General features: G+C 33.2%; 1 protein-coding gene and 1 non-coding gene across 7 annotated transcripts in view; one reads left to right on the top strand and one right to left on the bottom strand.

Annotated features, from left to right (window-relative positions):
• CLINT1 (clathrin interactor 1) overlaps positions 1-13,049 on the bottom strand; it is a 54,364-nt gene that overhangs the window by 13,771 nt on the left and 27,544 nt on the right. For all 6 annotated transcript variants that reach the window (XM_011356732.2, XM_011356733.2, XM_011356734.2 and 3 more), the window contains exons 4-8: positions 11,819-11,927; positions 10,684-10,848; positions 7,689-7,866; positions 4,099-4,345; positions 1,981-2,050 (exon numbers count right to left, since the gene is read on the bottom strand). In XM_011356732.2, coding sequence (XP_011355034.1) covers positions 1,981-2,050; positions 4,099-4,345; positions 7,689-7,866; positions 10,684-10,848; positions 11,819-11,927 — 769 coding nt within the window. The remainder of the gene's footprint in view (positions 1-1,980; positions 2,051-4,098; positions 4,346-7,688; positions 7,867-10,683; positions 10,849-11,818; positions 11,928-13,049) is intronic.
• Positions 7,216-7,321, top strand: LOC111737727. Its single transcript, XR_002779544.1, has one exon. It is a non-coding gene; the product is annotated as a U6 spliceosomal RNA (small nuclear RNA).

The following is a 13,049-nucleotide window of genomic DNA, read 5'->3' as shown; positions in this document are numbered from 1 at the left end:
GCCATAACTGCTTAGGTTTACAGTTCATGCCCTAATTACTGGCATGATGGTACTATTTTAAGTATAGGCACATCTGGTAAATGACACCCAAATGGCATACCAAATAGCAATGTTGTTATGGTAGATTCTTAGACTTTCTCATGTGTAGGTGCTGAAGATTTAATATATAGTTTTTTCCACTACTGAATTAAGTTTCAAATATATTAATAAAATATTTAAATAGAGATTTGGGGCAACGAAATTTATGTACTGATGGGGGGGGTCTACACAAACTGGTTAAATATATTGTTTCAAATAGGAGATAACTTTAAAAATTTCTGATGTCAACCCACATTCAGTTACTTTTTAGAGACTAAAATGAACATTAAGGCAAGAAACTGCAGATTTCATTTGTCTCAATTACTATATTAATATTAATTGTTACTTCTATTTAATTAGTCAATCTACTGTTTGCACTGGAGAAGAAAAACCACTCAAAGGTTTCTTGCCAAGCAAAGGAAGCATGTTAGCATTTAATAATTCTCTCTGTTCAAATAATCTTGATATCACTGAGGAAAAAAGTTGCATCCACTCATTTGACCTTTCTAGATATTTTTTCTGATTGCTCCATCCACTTTCCACAGATGTATGAAAGGGTCTCTTTAATATTTCATGCCAGCAGTCCAAAATAGTTGATATTCTTTGACACTACGTCTGTATTATATGACCACATGCTAACTGCCAGTAAATACTATAGTTAATATCTTAAACATACGAAAAGCACATAAACTATTGAAAAAAAAACTAATGTAGTTGTATGTAACCTTGGGCATGACTGTTCAATATAGTTTAAAGAATAATTTTAGAAACAATTTACAGTTACAGAAAAAAGAGAACAGGAACCAAAGAATTTCAGAAACTAGGTTGAACCATATACCCTATGAAGTTCACTCCGAGTCCAAGAATTTTATGTACTAGGAAAGGGCACTTTGTATTAATTACAGGTACTAAACTATTAATGACAAGTAAATTCATTATAGACTTCCACTAAAACATTAATGTAAATTTTAAAACAATTCAGTTTTAAAAAAGCATTACACACAACTAGGAACAATAAATTTACTTTGCACATTACCTACACACCAATCTTACCATCTACATTTTGATGTGAAATGAACTTTAAACAAGTTGAGAAAGACTTTTTAAACAGAAGTTTTATTCTTAAACTCTTTTGACTTGTGGCACAGTTCATGAAAACTCCATAATCACTGAATGCAACCTAAAATATCAACTTTCTTGAAAATAATTTATAGGGATTTATTCAAAATCCAGCATATACTGGTAATTAAATTGAACAAATTATTAGTCTTATCTTGACAGAATATTTGTAAGAAAACTATTCTTTTGCTACAGCCCTCTTAAAATATGTCAGGTAGGTAGTAACATACGTTAATAGAGTGCTCCTTTCTTCAGAAGCACTCTGCATGTTTATAACTATCGGTGACTTATGATTACTGTACTTCCACCACCTGGCCTTCCTATGAGGACAAGAACTTGGTTTTACTAAGCACTATATCTCTAGCACTCAAACCAATGTCTGGTTCAACAAATATGTGAATAAATAAATGAAAAATTTAAATTAACCCTAGGCATGGCTGATGCTGAGACCCAGAATTAAGATTTAGGAAAAGACAGTAAAGTGGGCAGAGCAATACATTTTGCTTATAGAGAAAGCAAAAAACTCCAAATACTCAGTGCTAAAGAAATTAAGGAGAGAGAGGTTACTGAATTATTATTGGTCAAATATTTAAGTACTCTTCTTCCTTATTTTAGGCAATTAACACCCCCTCTCCCCAATAATGCCCAAGGCTTGCTAATTTTACATTAAAAATAAATCCAATGCAAAAAATTTTATTTTTCATTCCACCTTTTATTAAACACTTTAAAAAATTCTCTGAAACTAAAGTTACTAAAAAAGAAAAAGCCAGTGTGGAAACTTACCTGTTGATTGGCTGGTGCCATCAAACAGATCAACAAGGTCACCAGATGACTTGCTGCTAGGCACTGAAGTCTAGAAACACACAAAGAACTAATGAGCTGAGAAAACAAGTACCTATTTTTTCTAAATCTGCTCTACTCATCTCTAATTTCCAACTCAGACACAAATACGTGTAATTGTCTTGATAGGGGCAGATTTAGATTTCTGAAGAAACACAAATGACTATGAATTCTTATGGAGATGGTAAGTATTTTTAATTCTACTACCAGCACTGTAAAAGTCTGTCACATCCACACTTGTCTTTTCCCTCATTTTTTTCTTACTGAATTTCACTCTGGAAAATATACCTTCCAGATCCCATTCAAACTTCATGCTACGTATCAGAATCATTTGAGGATTAAAAAAATACATATGCTCCAGGCTCCATCACAATATACTGAGTCATAAATGCCCACGGTGGGAATCTCGGCCTGTACAATCTTACAAAGTTCCCTCAATAATTCCCATATCTAACAAGGTCTGTGATCCCCTGGAATAGAGGCCAAGATTCTATCTAGCTCTAAAATTCTATGATTCTATGAACTTTAGCAATGCTTACTATTTGTATGCTATACAAAGTCAGTATAATTCTGTTGATATAGCTTGACATCTAATTGTTTCATATTTAGTTCCCAAACTAAATTGTGGGATAGGAGTTGTAATATGATTTTTCTCTTCTTCATAGTCCCAAGCACTCTGATGCATATTTGCTGTATCTTCAATACATACATGCTAAATGAGAACAGAATAGCTAGAAAATAGGGAAACAATCTGAGTTCCTGAGCTTTGAAGATTAAAATACTACATCATAGTTCAAAAAGGCCTTGAGAAAGAAAGAAATTTGAAGTAGTTGAGTAACTTTTCAAGTACTTCGACCTTTTAGAAATTTTTTTGGTAGTAAAAACAAAGTAAAAAGCTCACACTACAAATATATAAAATATTTATTGCAGAGTGACATATTCATGCTGTACTACAAATTGCTATTTAAAATCCTATAAGATATAAAAGTCTCAATTTACTGTTAAGAAATTATATAGTTGGGATAATTTTCTTCATGCAACCTTGAATAAATTCTCCATATAAGAGCCACTATGTATTGGGTTACAACTATGGCTATCTCCCAGATCCCATACTGCCATTAGTAAGCTAACGGTATCTACAGCACAGGAAATCTAAGACCACAGAGAAATAATAGCCATTTCCCCTTAACTACAAGTAAAGATGAGTTATAATTTTGAGGTTTCCATCAAAACTAAAAAGAACAAATATGGGTAAAATCATACACCAGTAGATATTTGGCAAAAGTTGACACAGTACTTGTTCTTGCCACTAAGCAGGACTAGCTTTATTTTTAGAGTCATCTACTATTTGCAGGATACATTAGAAAACTGTCTTCTCTAGCTTTTAGTTACTTCTGATGCAAAGATACAAGTTAGGTAAACATTAGTTGGGTGGGGGCAAAGTGACAAAACAACAATTTAGCCTTTTGGGAAAAATTTCTCTCTTTGGCAGATTTCTGTCCAAAAGACTGGCTTGTAGCCCAGTATCTAGTAGGTGGACTTCCATGTCTGTGGTGAATGAAAAACAAATAAAAAAGGCACCAGATCAGTACTGATCTGCTGCTACTGATCAGTAGTGACCACCAAGTAAACACGACCCTCTTTGTAGGCACCATCTCTGTATCAAATGAGACCATTTCCCTTATATCTACTTGGTTCTCTTTTGTCACTTCTTACAACTTCCAAATACTCCCATGTTTCCATTAGTGAATCTCATTCTTCTTGGTAACCAGCAGTGGTGTCTTAGACGGAAATAGATGTATTACACTCAGATTCACACCCTTTCCCAAACGAACCAAAAGTGTCACTTCTACTTTCACAGAGAGTGCTTAGAGACTCATTCAGCAATTGGACAGGTATCTTTCCCCACAGAGAGGAAATTATTAATGACTTTGAGTAATATATGCTAGATGATCTGTAATAAATATAATTGCCTAGAAATGCCTAAGCTTACTAATGCAACAATTCTAAAATTTATAAGAATAAAACTGTGTATAATGTATAAACCTGTGCCAGTCCCACCTTAACTGAAAACTGAGGCGTATGAGTTGAAGCATTCTGGTCTGGACTTGCTTTGTCCCCTGTGTAATGTGCTGCTGCTCCAAGATCAATGGTTTTGGAAGGATTTGCTGTGCGCTTGTGTCTGGTTGTGGTGGTCTCCGTGGCCTGTGTGATATGGATATGCTTGGTTGTCACAGTCTCCTCTTCATCTTTGAATTCTCCTTTGGGAGATCTGCCTCTTCTTGCTTTCTTTTCCTCATCACTGTCGCTAAAAGATATTAAAAATGAAGCAAAATAATAAGACTAGGGATTATTTTAAAATGGAGTCCTCAGTGATTTGAACTAAAGTATTTCAAATACAGTAGCTCTAAAATTCCATACTTTGACTATTTGACAGGGATCAACAGAATGTTATCTATCTGAATAATGACACGTGTATGTTGGGGAGGGAACGTGGGAACCTGACAAAATCCTGAGGTAATTCTAAAACACTGCTACAAAAAAGTATTTACATAAATATGTACAAATAAAAAATGTCTAAAATAATTAAAGTGCTTATTTAGTATAGATTTAAGCTTAAAAAAAATAAAATAGCTGGATTATCATCATAGCACAATCAACTGATGAGATCCTGGGAGCTCCAACATTTGCATTTGATGACCATTTTCTTGAAATGGATTGTATGCAAACAACTACAGTTACATTTACACAACATAATTCTGTCATCGACTCTCATATATTAATACATAATAAAATATTACAATTTCAATGGATACCTGTTAAATATTATCTGAATTCAAATGATTAAAACTCTAATCTGTTTATGCAGAAAAACATGAGGTAATGTACTTTCCAACAACTGTGTTCTTTTTCATTGTAGTATCAGGAGATCAAACTTTTATGTAATTATGAAAACTGCTTTACAGAAAACTTAAATATATTTCAATTATTTCAGGCACATTTCAGAAACATTTTTTTTTTTAATAATGCAAAAGAAAAACTACATTATGAGCAAAAAACTGGGTTTTTCATATGCTATGGGTTAAAAATGTCAGTACTAGTCTCTTCTCCAGTAATAAGGCATCTGGGTTTTTCCTGGTGCAAGAAGGACAGAGAGAAATTACCTAACATATGTCTCATTACCTATTTTACTTAATTTTAGAGTAGATGGTTTAATTTACAAATATTCTAAAATAAAATACTTAAAATTCTCCTTAAAACTATGAGTATTATTACTGATGAAATATAACTCAGACTATTTCTATTTAAATATAAACCAAATTGGAATTGTTTAATTCCAAATCTGTAAACTCAGGAATCAAGAAGAATGGCTTCCCATGCACAGCAAAGGAGTTAAATGTATTTTTATCTATAAGCATTTTAGGGAATCTAAAAGTTCTGAATAAGAGTTTAAAAGCCCTTGTCACTTACTAGGTAATTTCACAGCAAAAACTGACCTAAAGATTCCCACCATCAGTCCTATAAGTAAAACAAAAATTTCTCACCTTTCTGATGTCCAATTTTATTTCAATACAAGATAACGTCTTTACAAGTTGAGAATATAAACTTGACTAGCACACAGTGAAATGGAAGCCTCATTCTGACCAAAGTTCAGGAATTCTTGAATCTAATAATGAACTAATAAGTCTGAAATTCTGGGAGAGAGGTCACATGCGACTTTGTTTAAAAATCTACTCTTTTTTTCACAAATAGTCCTAGATGTAAAAGTCCCTGGTGTGCCCCTTAGTCACGGTTAATAATACAGACTACATTTTCACTCCTTTAAACCTGAATACTCTTAAAGATTTAGGAACTCTAGCAGACCCTGTCTGAGAGCCAACATAGGGGGAAAAAAATCAAGGCAGAAAAAAACAAAAATATGGAAAGAAAAACTGAGGGTGGTAGGGCGAGAGAGAAAAGTAACAACACAAGAACGTACATGATCAGATGTACCAGCCTACCTACTTGATTCCCATACTTCTTCAGGAAATAGCAACAGAATATATGACCACTGTATTTTCTAAACCAAAACAAAAATGTAAACTCACAAGCCACAAGAACATTAAAGAGGGGAAAATTGCACTGAATATGTGAAGTAGGCACTGCTTTCCAAAGTTTAGTATTTATTATCATATGCATACTATTTCAGCATAAAAGAACTAGAAATGTAGTTACAAAATAGATACACATATTCAAAGTACTAAAAATAAATTCCAGCTCTTTAAAGATCACATTCCAGAAACAGTCTTGAAAATGATAGGAATTCCAGGGATTTAATAAATATGGAAACATACTGAAAAGACACTAAACAAATATTTCAGAACCTGAGAATTTCAAAATTATATTTTTATTTTTACTTTTCTTCAATTGCCCTCTAAATCTGAACTATTAAGATTCTTTTTTAAGGAAAGAAGAGATGATGCTTAATTACAAGAACTTACTTGAGGGCTCAGTTCTATCACTAACTCTGTTACTTTAGGCAAGTTCCACACAGCCTGAATAGGCCCCAGGTTTTACTTATAAACAGTAAGGGTAAAATCCTTACTCTACCCTATCTAATAGAGACTCTGTGAGGCACAAATGACAAAGGTTTTATAAAAACTTGCCTCACAAAACAAGTGCTATGTACACTGCTGTTTAACCTGCAGAGAAACTAGTTTAATAGCTATGTCGGTAGGAAAAACCAAAAATGAATGCTATTCCAAGTATTGTTCTATATAAAACTAAATAAAAATGCCCTACTATTAGAGAATGTACCTTAGGAAAATATAGGTCTATACTCAAAAACATTTTTAGTCCAAAACGCCATTTGGATTTTTTCCTGGTATACACTGGCACAAAATCATAATGGAATGTTACAGGAGTTGTTAAATATCAAACCCTTTAACTCCTGTTTAAATTTTAAAAACTTCATTAGCCCTCAGCAATACCTTAGATCTCTGGATAATCTGATGCCCAAATGCAAAATAATCTTTGAAAATTCTTACAGGAAAAAAATAATTCCAATAAATAGCCTGAATAAAAACATATAGGAAATACGATCAACTTTAGAAACAAATGGACAAAGACAACATGGAAAGTATGTCAGTAGTAATTTTAAGTAATGTTTGACTTATTGTCTTAAAAAACAGCTATATGGTGCTCACATCAGCAGCAACTATACTAAAAGTGGAACAATCAGAGAAGGTTAGCATAGCCATTATGCAAGGATGATATGCAAATTCATGAATCAGTCTATATTTTTGCAAAGGGTACTTTTAGGGCAGTGTTAACTACTCTGTATAGTTCCATAATGATGGATATTATGCATTTGTCAACTGTACAACACAGTGAACCCTAATGTAAATGAGACTTTAGTCAATAATAATATATCAATATTGGTTATCAACCGTTAACAAATGTACCATAGTAATGCAAGATGTTAATAACAGAAGTGTGTGTAAATATGGCAATTCTTTACTTTATGCACAATTTTTCTCTGAGTCTAAAACTGCTCTCAAAAATAAAATCTATTAGGGAAAAAATGCTGAACCTCAGATAATAGTAATGCTCAAAACAAAAAAACAATTTAGCACCCTCTCCAAGAGACCCAGAATACAAAGTGTTAATACCTGCATCTTTCTGGAGAGTCTTCCCTATCTTTCCTCCGGAACTTGCTGATGGTATCATCGATTGTGCTTCCAATTTTATCACTCAGTTCACCTAATTTATCACTGAATGGAAAAGCACTCTTGTTCTTATCCCACTCCTCATCCCATTTTGATTTGGGCTCAGGATCATATCTTTCACCTATGTAAAGCATTAAAAAGAGAAGCAACATTAAAGACATTAAATTCGGAAGCTATCTACAGTTCTTATTTCTGAAGCTTTTCCTCATAATAAAATAGTTTTCAAAGGAAAACAGAAAGCTCCCACAGTGCTGAATCAACACAATTGCAGCAAGGCACAGCATGCAGTGCCAGTCATTAAGTAGCAGGAATGCAGATTCGAAAGCTTTTGTTTATGAAAACTTACACAACCTTAATACATAGCACAGCATATCAGGAAGTTCTTAAGGGCTGTTGAAAGGAGTAGAGGAAAACACAAAACCAACACAGGCTGTATAAGCAAAGGAAAAATGGAAATCTTTTTGTTTTTACAAAAGTCACTTAATGCATTATATTTCACTTCTGTCTCTTAACGGTTTTTCGATTATTATAAAAAGTATCGGACAGCAAAATCTCATAAAAAACAAACTATAGGAAACACCATTCTGAATGCTACATGTCCCAGGATGCTGTAAACACTCATAAATGTCATACTTTAGTACCAAACTAGAAAAACAACTCATTGGATTTCACAGCATGAGAAATCGTCTTTTAATTACCGTAAAAGAAAAGAATATTCTAACTACCAAAAGCTACACAGACTGTAATAATGAAATATGCTTAAGCAGTTCAGAACAGTGATGATCTATTCAAACACCAAGCCCAAACATATGCTGGGACTGGCACAACCTAGGGAGCCTCAGTGTGAATTTGAGAACGAAGGGAATAGATCATGGCAGTACAACAAACACCCCAAAGTGTCGAGATCTGTTTTAGTCCATGACCTTGGGTCCAAAGGAGAGAAAGGAATTGTAGGCATTAAAGTAAATCTTTCCATTTCAATGTCCATGTCCAAACTCAACTTATGAGGCAAGAGTAGAAGATACAGAGAAATCAGATTAAAAAGAAGAAAACACTGAAACTAAGGCAGGTTACAGAACAAAGGGAGGAGCAATGAGAAATGAAATCATCCAAAGGTGGCTACCAGAGCTTTTGTTCTAAACTTTGGTCAACAAGTTCTGATGGCATACATGCCCAGTGGAGACTAAACAAAACCATTTTACTAAATTGTCTGCTTAAACTGCAAAGTCAAAATTTTCTGTAAGAGCTTGAGAATTTAAAAATTTGTCTACTAAATTTAAAAGTGACCTCCAACTTAAACATTAAATAGAACACGACAAAGTGAGGTTTTTAGACAAAATCTAAATCAGGATGGTTTTATAAAAATGAGTGGTTTTCCTATAAGGCGTATGTACATTTCAACAACAATGTGATGAACTAGACTTAAAAAACAAACAAACAAATTTACCAGAAAAAAGAAAGTAGATGAAAACTAAACTGATTAGTGTGGTAGATAGCATACTAAGTGTGTGCCAAAGATACTGGATGTTGGCAGGACATTATCTAATATCAAAATGAAAAATAAAAACAAAATAAAGTTGATTAAATTTGACTCACATGACATTAAAAATGTTTATAAAAGAATGTGATGCAAATGCACAGGACATTCAACTCTATCTCTAATGCAGGTACTATACTGGTTCACTGCGACTGATTCTGTACTCAATTTTCTACATTTCTCTAATTACATATTGTCCTAGTAAGAAGGTTTACAAGCATGTAGAGTAAGAAAATGAGTTGCAAATAACAATTTCTACTCAAAAACACATTAAATTGCTACAGCTACTTTGAAAAAGTTAAAGTATAAAATAACTAGTTGGGCAAATAATCTAAAAACTTCTTTTTCTGCTAAACAAATAAAAACTCTAAAATATAATTACATGATTTATTTGAGAACTATTTTTGCCCAAATCAAGAATTGAGTTTCATGTGATTCTTAGACTTAAAGAGATTTTCCTGCTGTTAGAAACAGCTAATTAAGTGCAGTATTTTTTCTCTGAGGGCAAGAACGCAGAGGAGCAAAGGAGTGAAGATGCTATTTTATAGGTAATTATAAGAAATAGATTTTTACATAGTTCCAATGAATGAGTTCCGAGTATAATCCAAATATAAACAAACTCATATGTGGGTGAGGAGAGTAGGAGAGCCCCGAGATGCAGCTGCTAAGTATACACAGCACTGGTCTGTCTGTGTACACACAAAATGACCCAGGGGACTGTCAGAGTTTTAGAAGACTGAGTCCAAAGAGACATGCAATGAAAGAGTTATTTTCTGTATCTGTTTCAAGCACCTAGTGATCTATTTTAGGTAAACTATATTATTACATTAAAAATAAACAGGGGAGATGAATGTTCTAGTTAGGAACAATAAAGCGATAGGCCTAGATGAAAAACTGATGGTACTGTCAGTCACCTTTTTCTACATCAAATTAATGCATCGCTTAATTAAGGGAAGAGACAGAGGATGGGCTAACTTACACGAAGCTTTCCTTGTTTTGGACAAAAACAGCTAAATTGGTTTCAAATTTAGAAGACCACTCTCTTGATCAAACTTAATACATTTTATGCTCTAAATGGTGAGAGAAATTCTTTTTTCTTCATTAGAGTGGTAACCCCGAGAGGGAAGGGTATATATCTGTATTATTCTCTGTATATCAACTCAAAGTTTGCAATTATTTAATTAACAATTAATGGTTAAAACATATTCTTAAACCCACCAAAGTAAAAAAGAGAAAGATTCCTAAGATCCATGTAATAGGAGCCAAAATGAGTATTACATATATTTTAGTATTCTATATATTCCTGAAAAGAAAAACAGCATTTTGGCTTTTCATATTTCAGTGATTCAATTCAGTGAAGCTAAATTGATGCTTAGGTGCCAGTATGATTTTGATACTCACTGTATCTGAATCCTCCAACACTGTCTGAGGAAACCCCAACATATTTGTCTTTGTTCTTCTTTGCCTTCTTTCTCTCTTCACGAAGTCTGTCGTCATCCTGGGCAAATTCGACCAATTCTTTCACCTTCTGGCGAATATTTATACCTTGATCCTTGCCATGCTCATCTGTGAGAATGGTAAGGGAGAAGCAAAACCTTAAGAATTCAGTCACTATGTATCAAACCTTTTAACACAAAAAAAGAGTGTGAAAATTTCAACATAAGAAACCAACTTCAATATTTTAAAATTAAGAAGAAGAGGTAAATTGTGCTATTAAATTTTGTCATTTCCTCATCAGCAGGTTCTAAGTTTCGAGATGCAATTTTGGCTTATTAGAGCCTGTAAAGGTGAACTTAAAAAGGACCACAGATAATGGTGCTAAGGAAGATCAATTAAAGATCCTCTAAAAAGGATTACAAATGATGACCGTATGAAATGGACTTATATCCATGAATGTTATTTTCTTTTTTGATAGTATAGTATTTTAACAAAACAAAACAAAATAAAACTCACTATAACATTTTAATGACTGGCAAGCACCCAAATATCTTGGTTTCCCCAACACAAGTTTGGAAACACTAATTACAAGGATTTAGTATAGCTGAAAAACAGAATTTTTAAAGTGCTTTCAACTGGGGTACACTACAAAATGAAATATGGTTCATTCTGTATCCTCTTTCACATTCAAAACACACTCTGGCCTTGCTGCCTTTGCACAGTAAATATTATTTGGTGGGAGGAAAAAAAAACCCCAGCTTCAAACAGATGTGTGTGTTTTGGAGCTCTAACCTTTTCTTCCCATATGATTAAAGCTATTCCTTTATGGACACCACAGGGGACCAGTCTCCAGTGCATATTTTAATATAAACCCGAACACTCATGTTGTGTTGGTTCTGTTGTTATTAGCCAGTCTTTTCTGCAAGTTCTTGTCTTCACTAATTAATACTCTAGGGCCCCACGTCTTGGATTCTGCACTCGTCACACAACCAGCAACAGTCACATTCTAATTAGAGCAGAGAAGCTTCTAAGCTGGTTCAGGTGACTGACAACTCCAACTACTGTTTTAATTTGCTTATAAGGTTTTTCTATTGCTCACCTACAAAGTGGTAATTTTCCAGGGATCGCAAATCATAAATGTGTTCTCTGGCACTTGTAACAACACGCTCTGATCCATTCCTTATGAGGTAAGCTAGGAGCAGCAATGACTGTAAAAATACAAAGCACCAAATGATTTAACGAAATAAATACTGGTAGAGCTTTGGTGTATGGTTAAAAAAAATAATTCCAACATTAGCAAATGAATAATCTTTGTGTGCGTGTAGCTTCTTTATCTTATATTAGACTATACTCAAAACCTTACAGTATCAATTTGAAGCCCCTCTTATACCAAGTATGGTAAATAAACTGTCCATTGGATACTATGTGTCAAAAGATTAAATATATAATTCTCATGTTAAGAAATATTTGACTATGATATAAATAACAGTAGGCTTTTAGAAAGCTAGCTCAGTTTTTACCTTTCATTTGGGCATTATGGAACTGTGAATTGTTCAAATATCAGTTTAAAGAAAACAATTATTTGGTAATTATATGATTCCCACAGCATTTTCCACAGATAAAATTTAATTTTGGGGTTAATAATGTGGCTTTATTTCAAACACTTGCTGCCAACAAATAAAAAGGAAAAAGTGTTTATGAGGTTTCTTCTTGGGGTGATGAAAATACTTTGGTATTAAATAGTGATGACTGCTACACAATTCTGAATACACTAAAAACCAGTGAATTATGCATTTTGAACTTTGGGGAAAAAAAGACTAGATCTATGAAAATTTAGTTAAGTTGGTGAAATTGAGGGTCAAAAACCCTCACTCTGCCAGTAATTTATTCTTTAAAAAAGTAGTTTATTCAAGGATTATTTTTTTAAATGTTAATTAAAAACTTTTTTAGTTTATAGAAATTTCAACTATTTCATCGTAACTACTGTACAGCTGAGGAAATGACAGTCAATGTTTTCAGAAACAAACAGCATCAAAAACTAGAAACTAAATAAAGCACTGATTTTCAACAGCCAGAAACATTGTTTTCCAAGTTTCAAATATATATTATTATATACCATTTTGGAAAGCACAGAAAAACTTATTCTGAGTAGCAAGAAAATATGGTCAGAATGGAAGAACACAAGACTACCTTGTTTTAGAATTCTACGTTATATAAGGAGATCAGCACTAAATGAAAGGAATCTGATAAAGAATACATATTTGCAAAATTTAAATGTTTAATGTTTTAGATTAATTTTATTTTAAACTAACACATTTTTGGTACAGAAT

This window comes from Pteropus vampyrus, unplaced genomic scaffold (assembly GCF_000151845.1).
Source record: "Pteropus vampyrus isolate Shadow unplaced genomic scaffold, Pvam_2.0 Scaffold30, whole genome shotgun sequence".
In the NCBI taxonomy this organism is placed as follows: Eukaryota; Metazoa; Chordata; class Mammalia; order Chiroptera; family Pteropodidae; genus Pteropus; species Pteropus vampyrus.
This window is presented reverse-complemented; position numbering and strand designations above follow the sequence as displayed.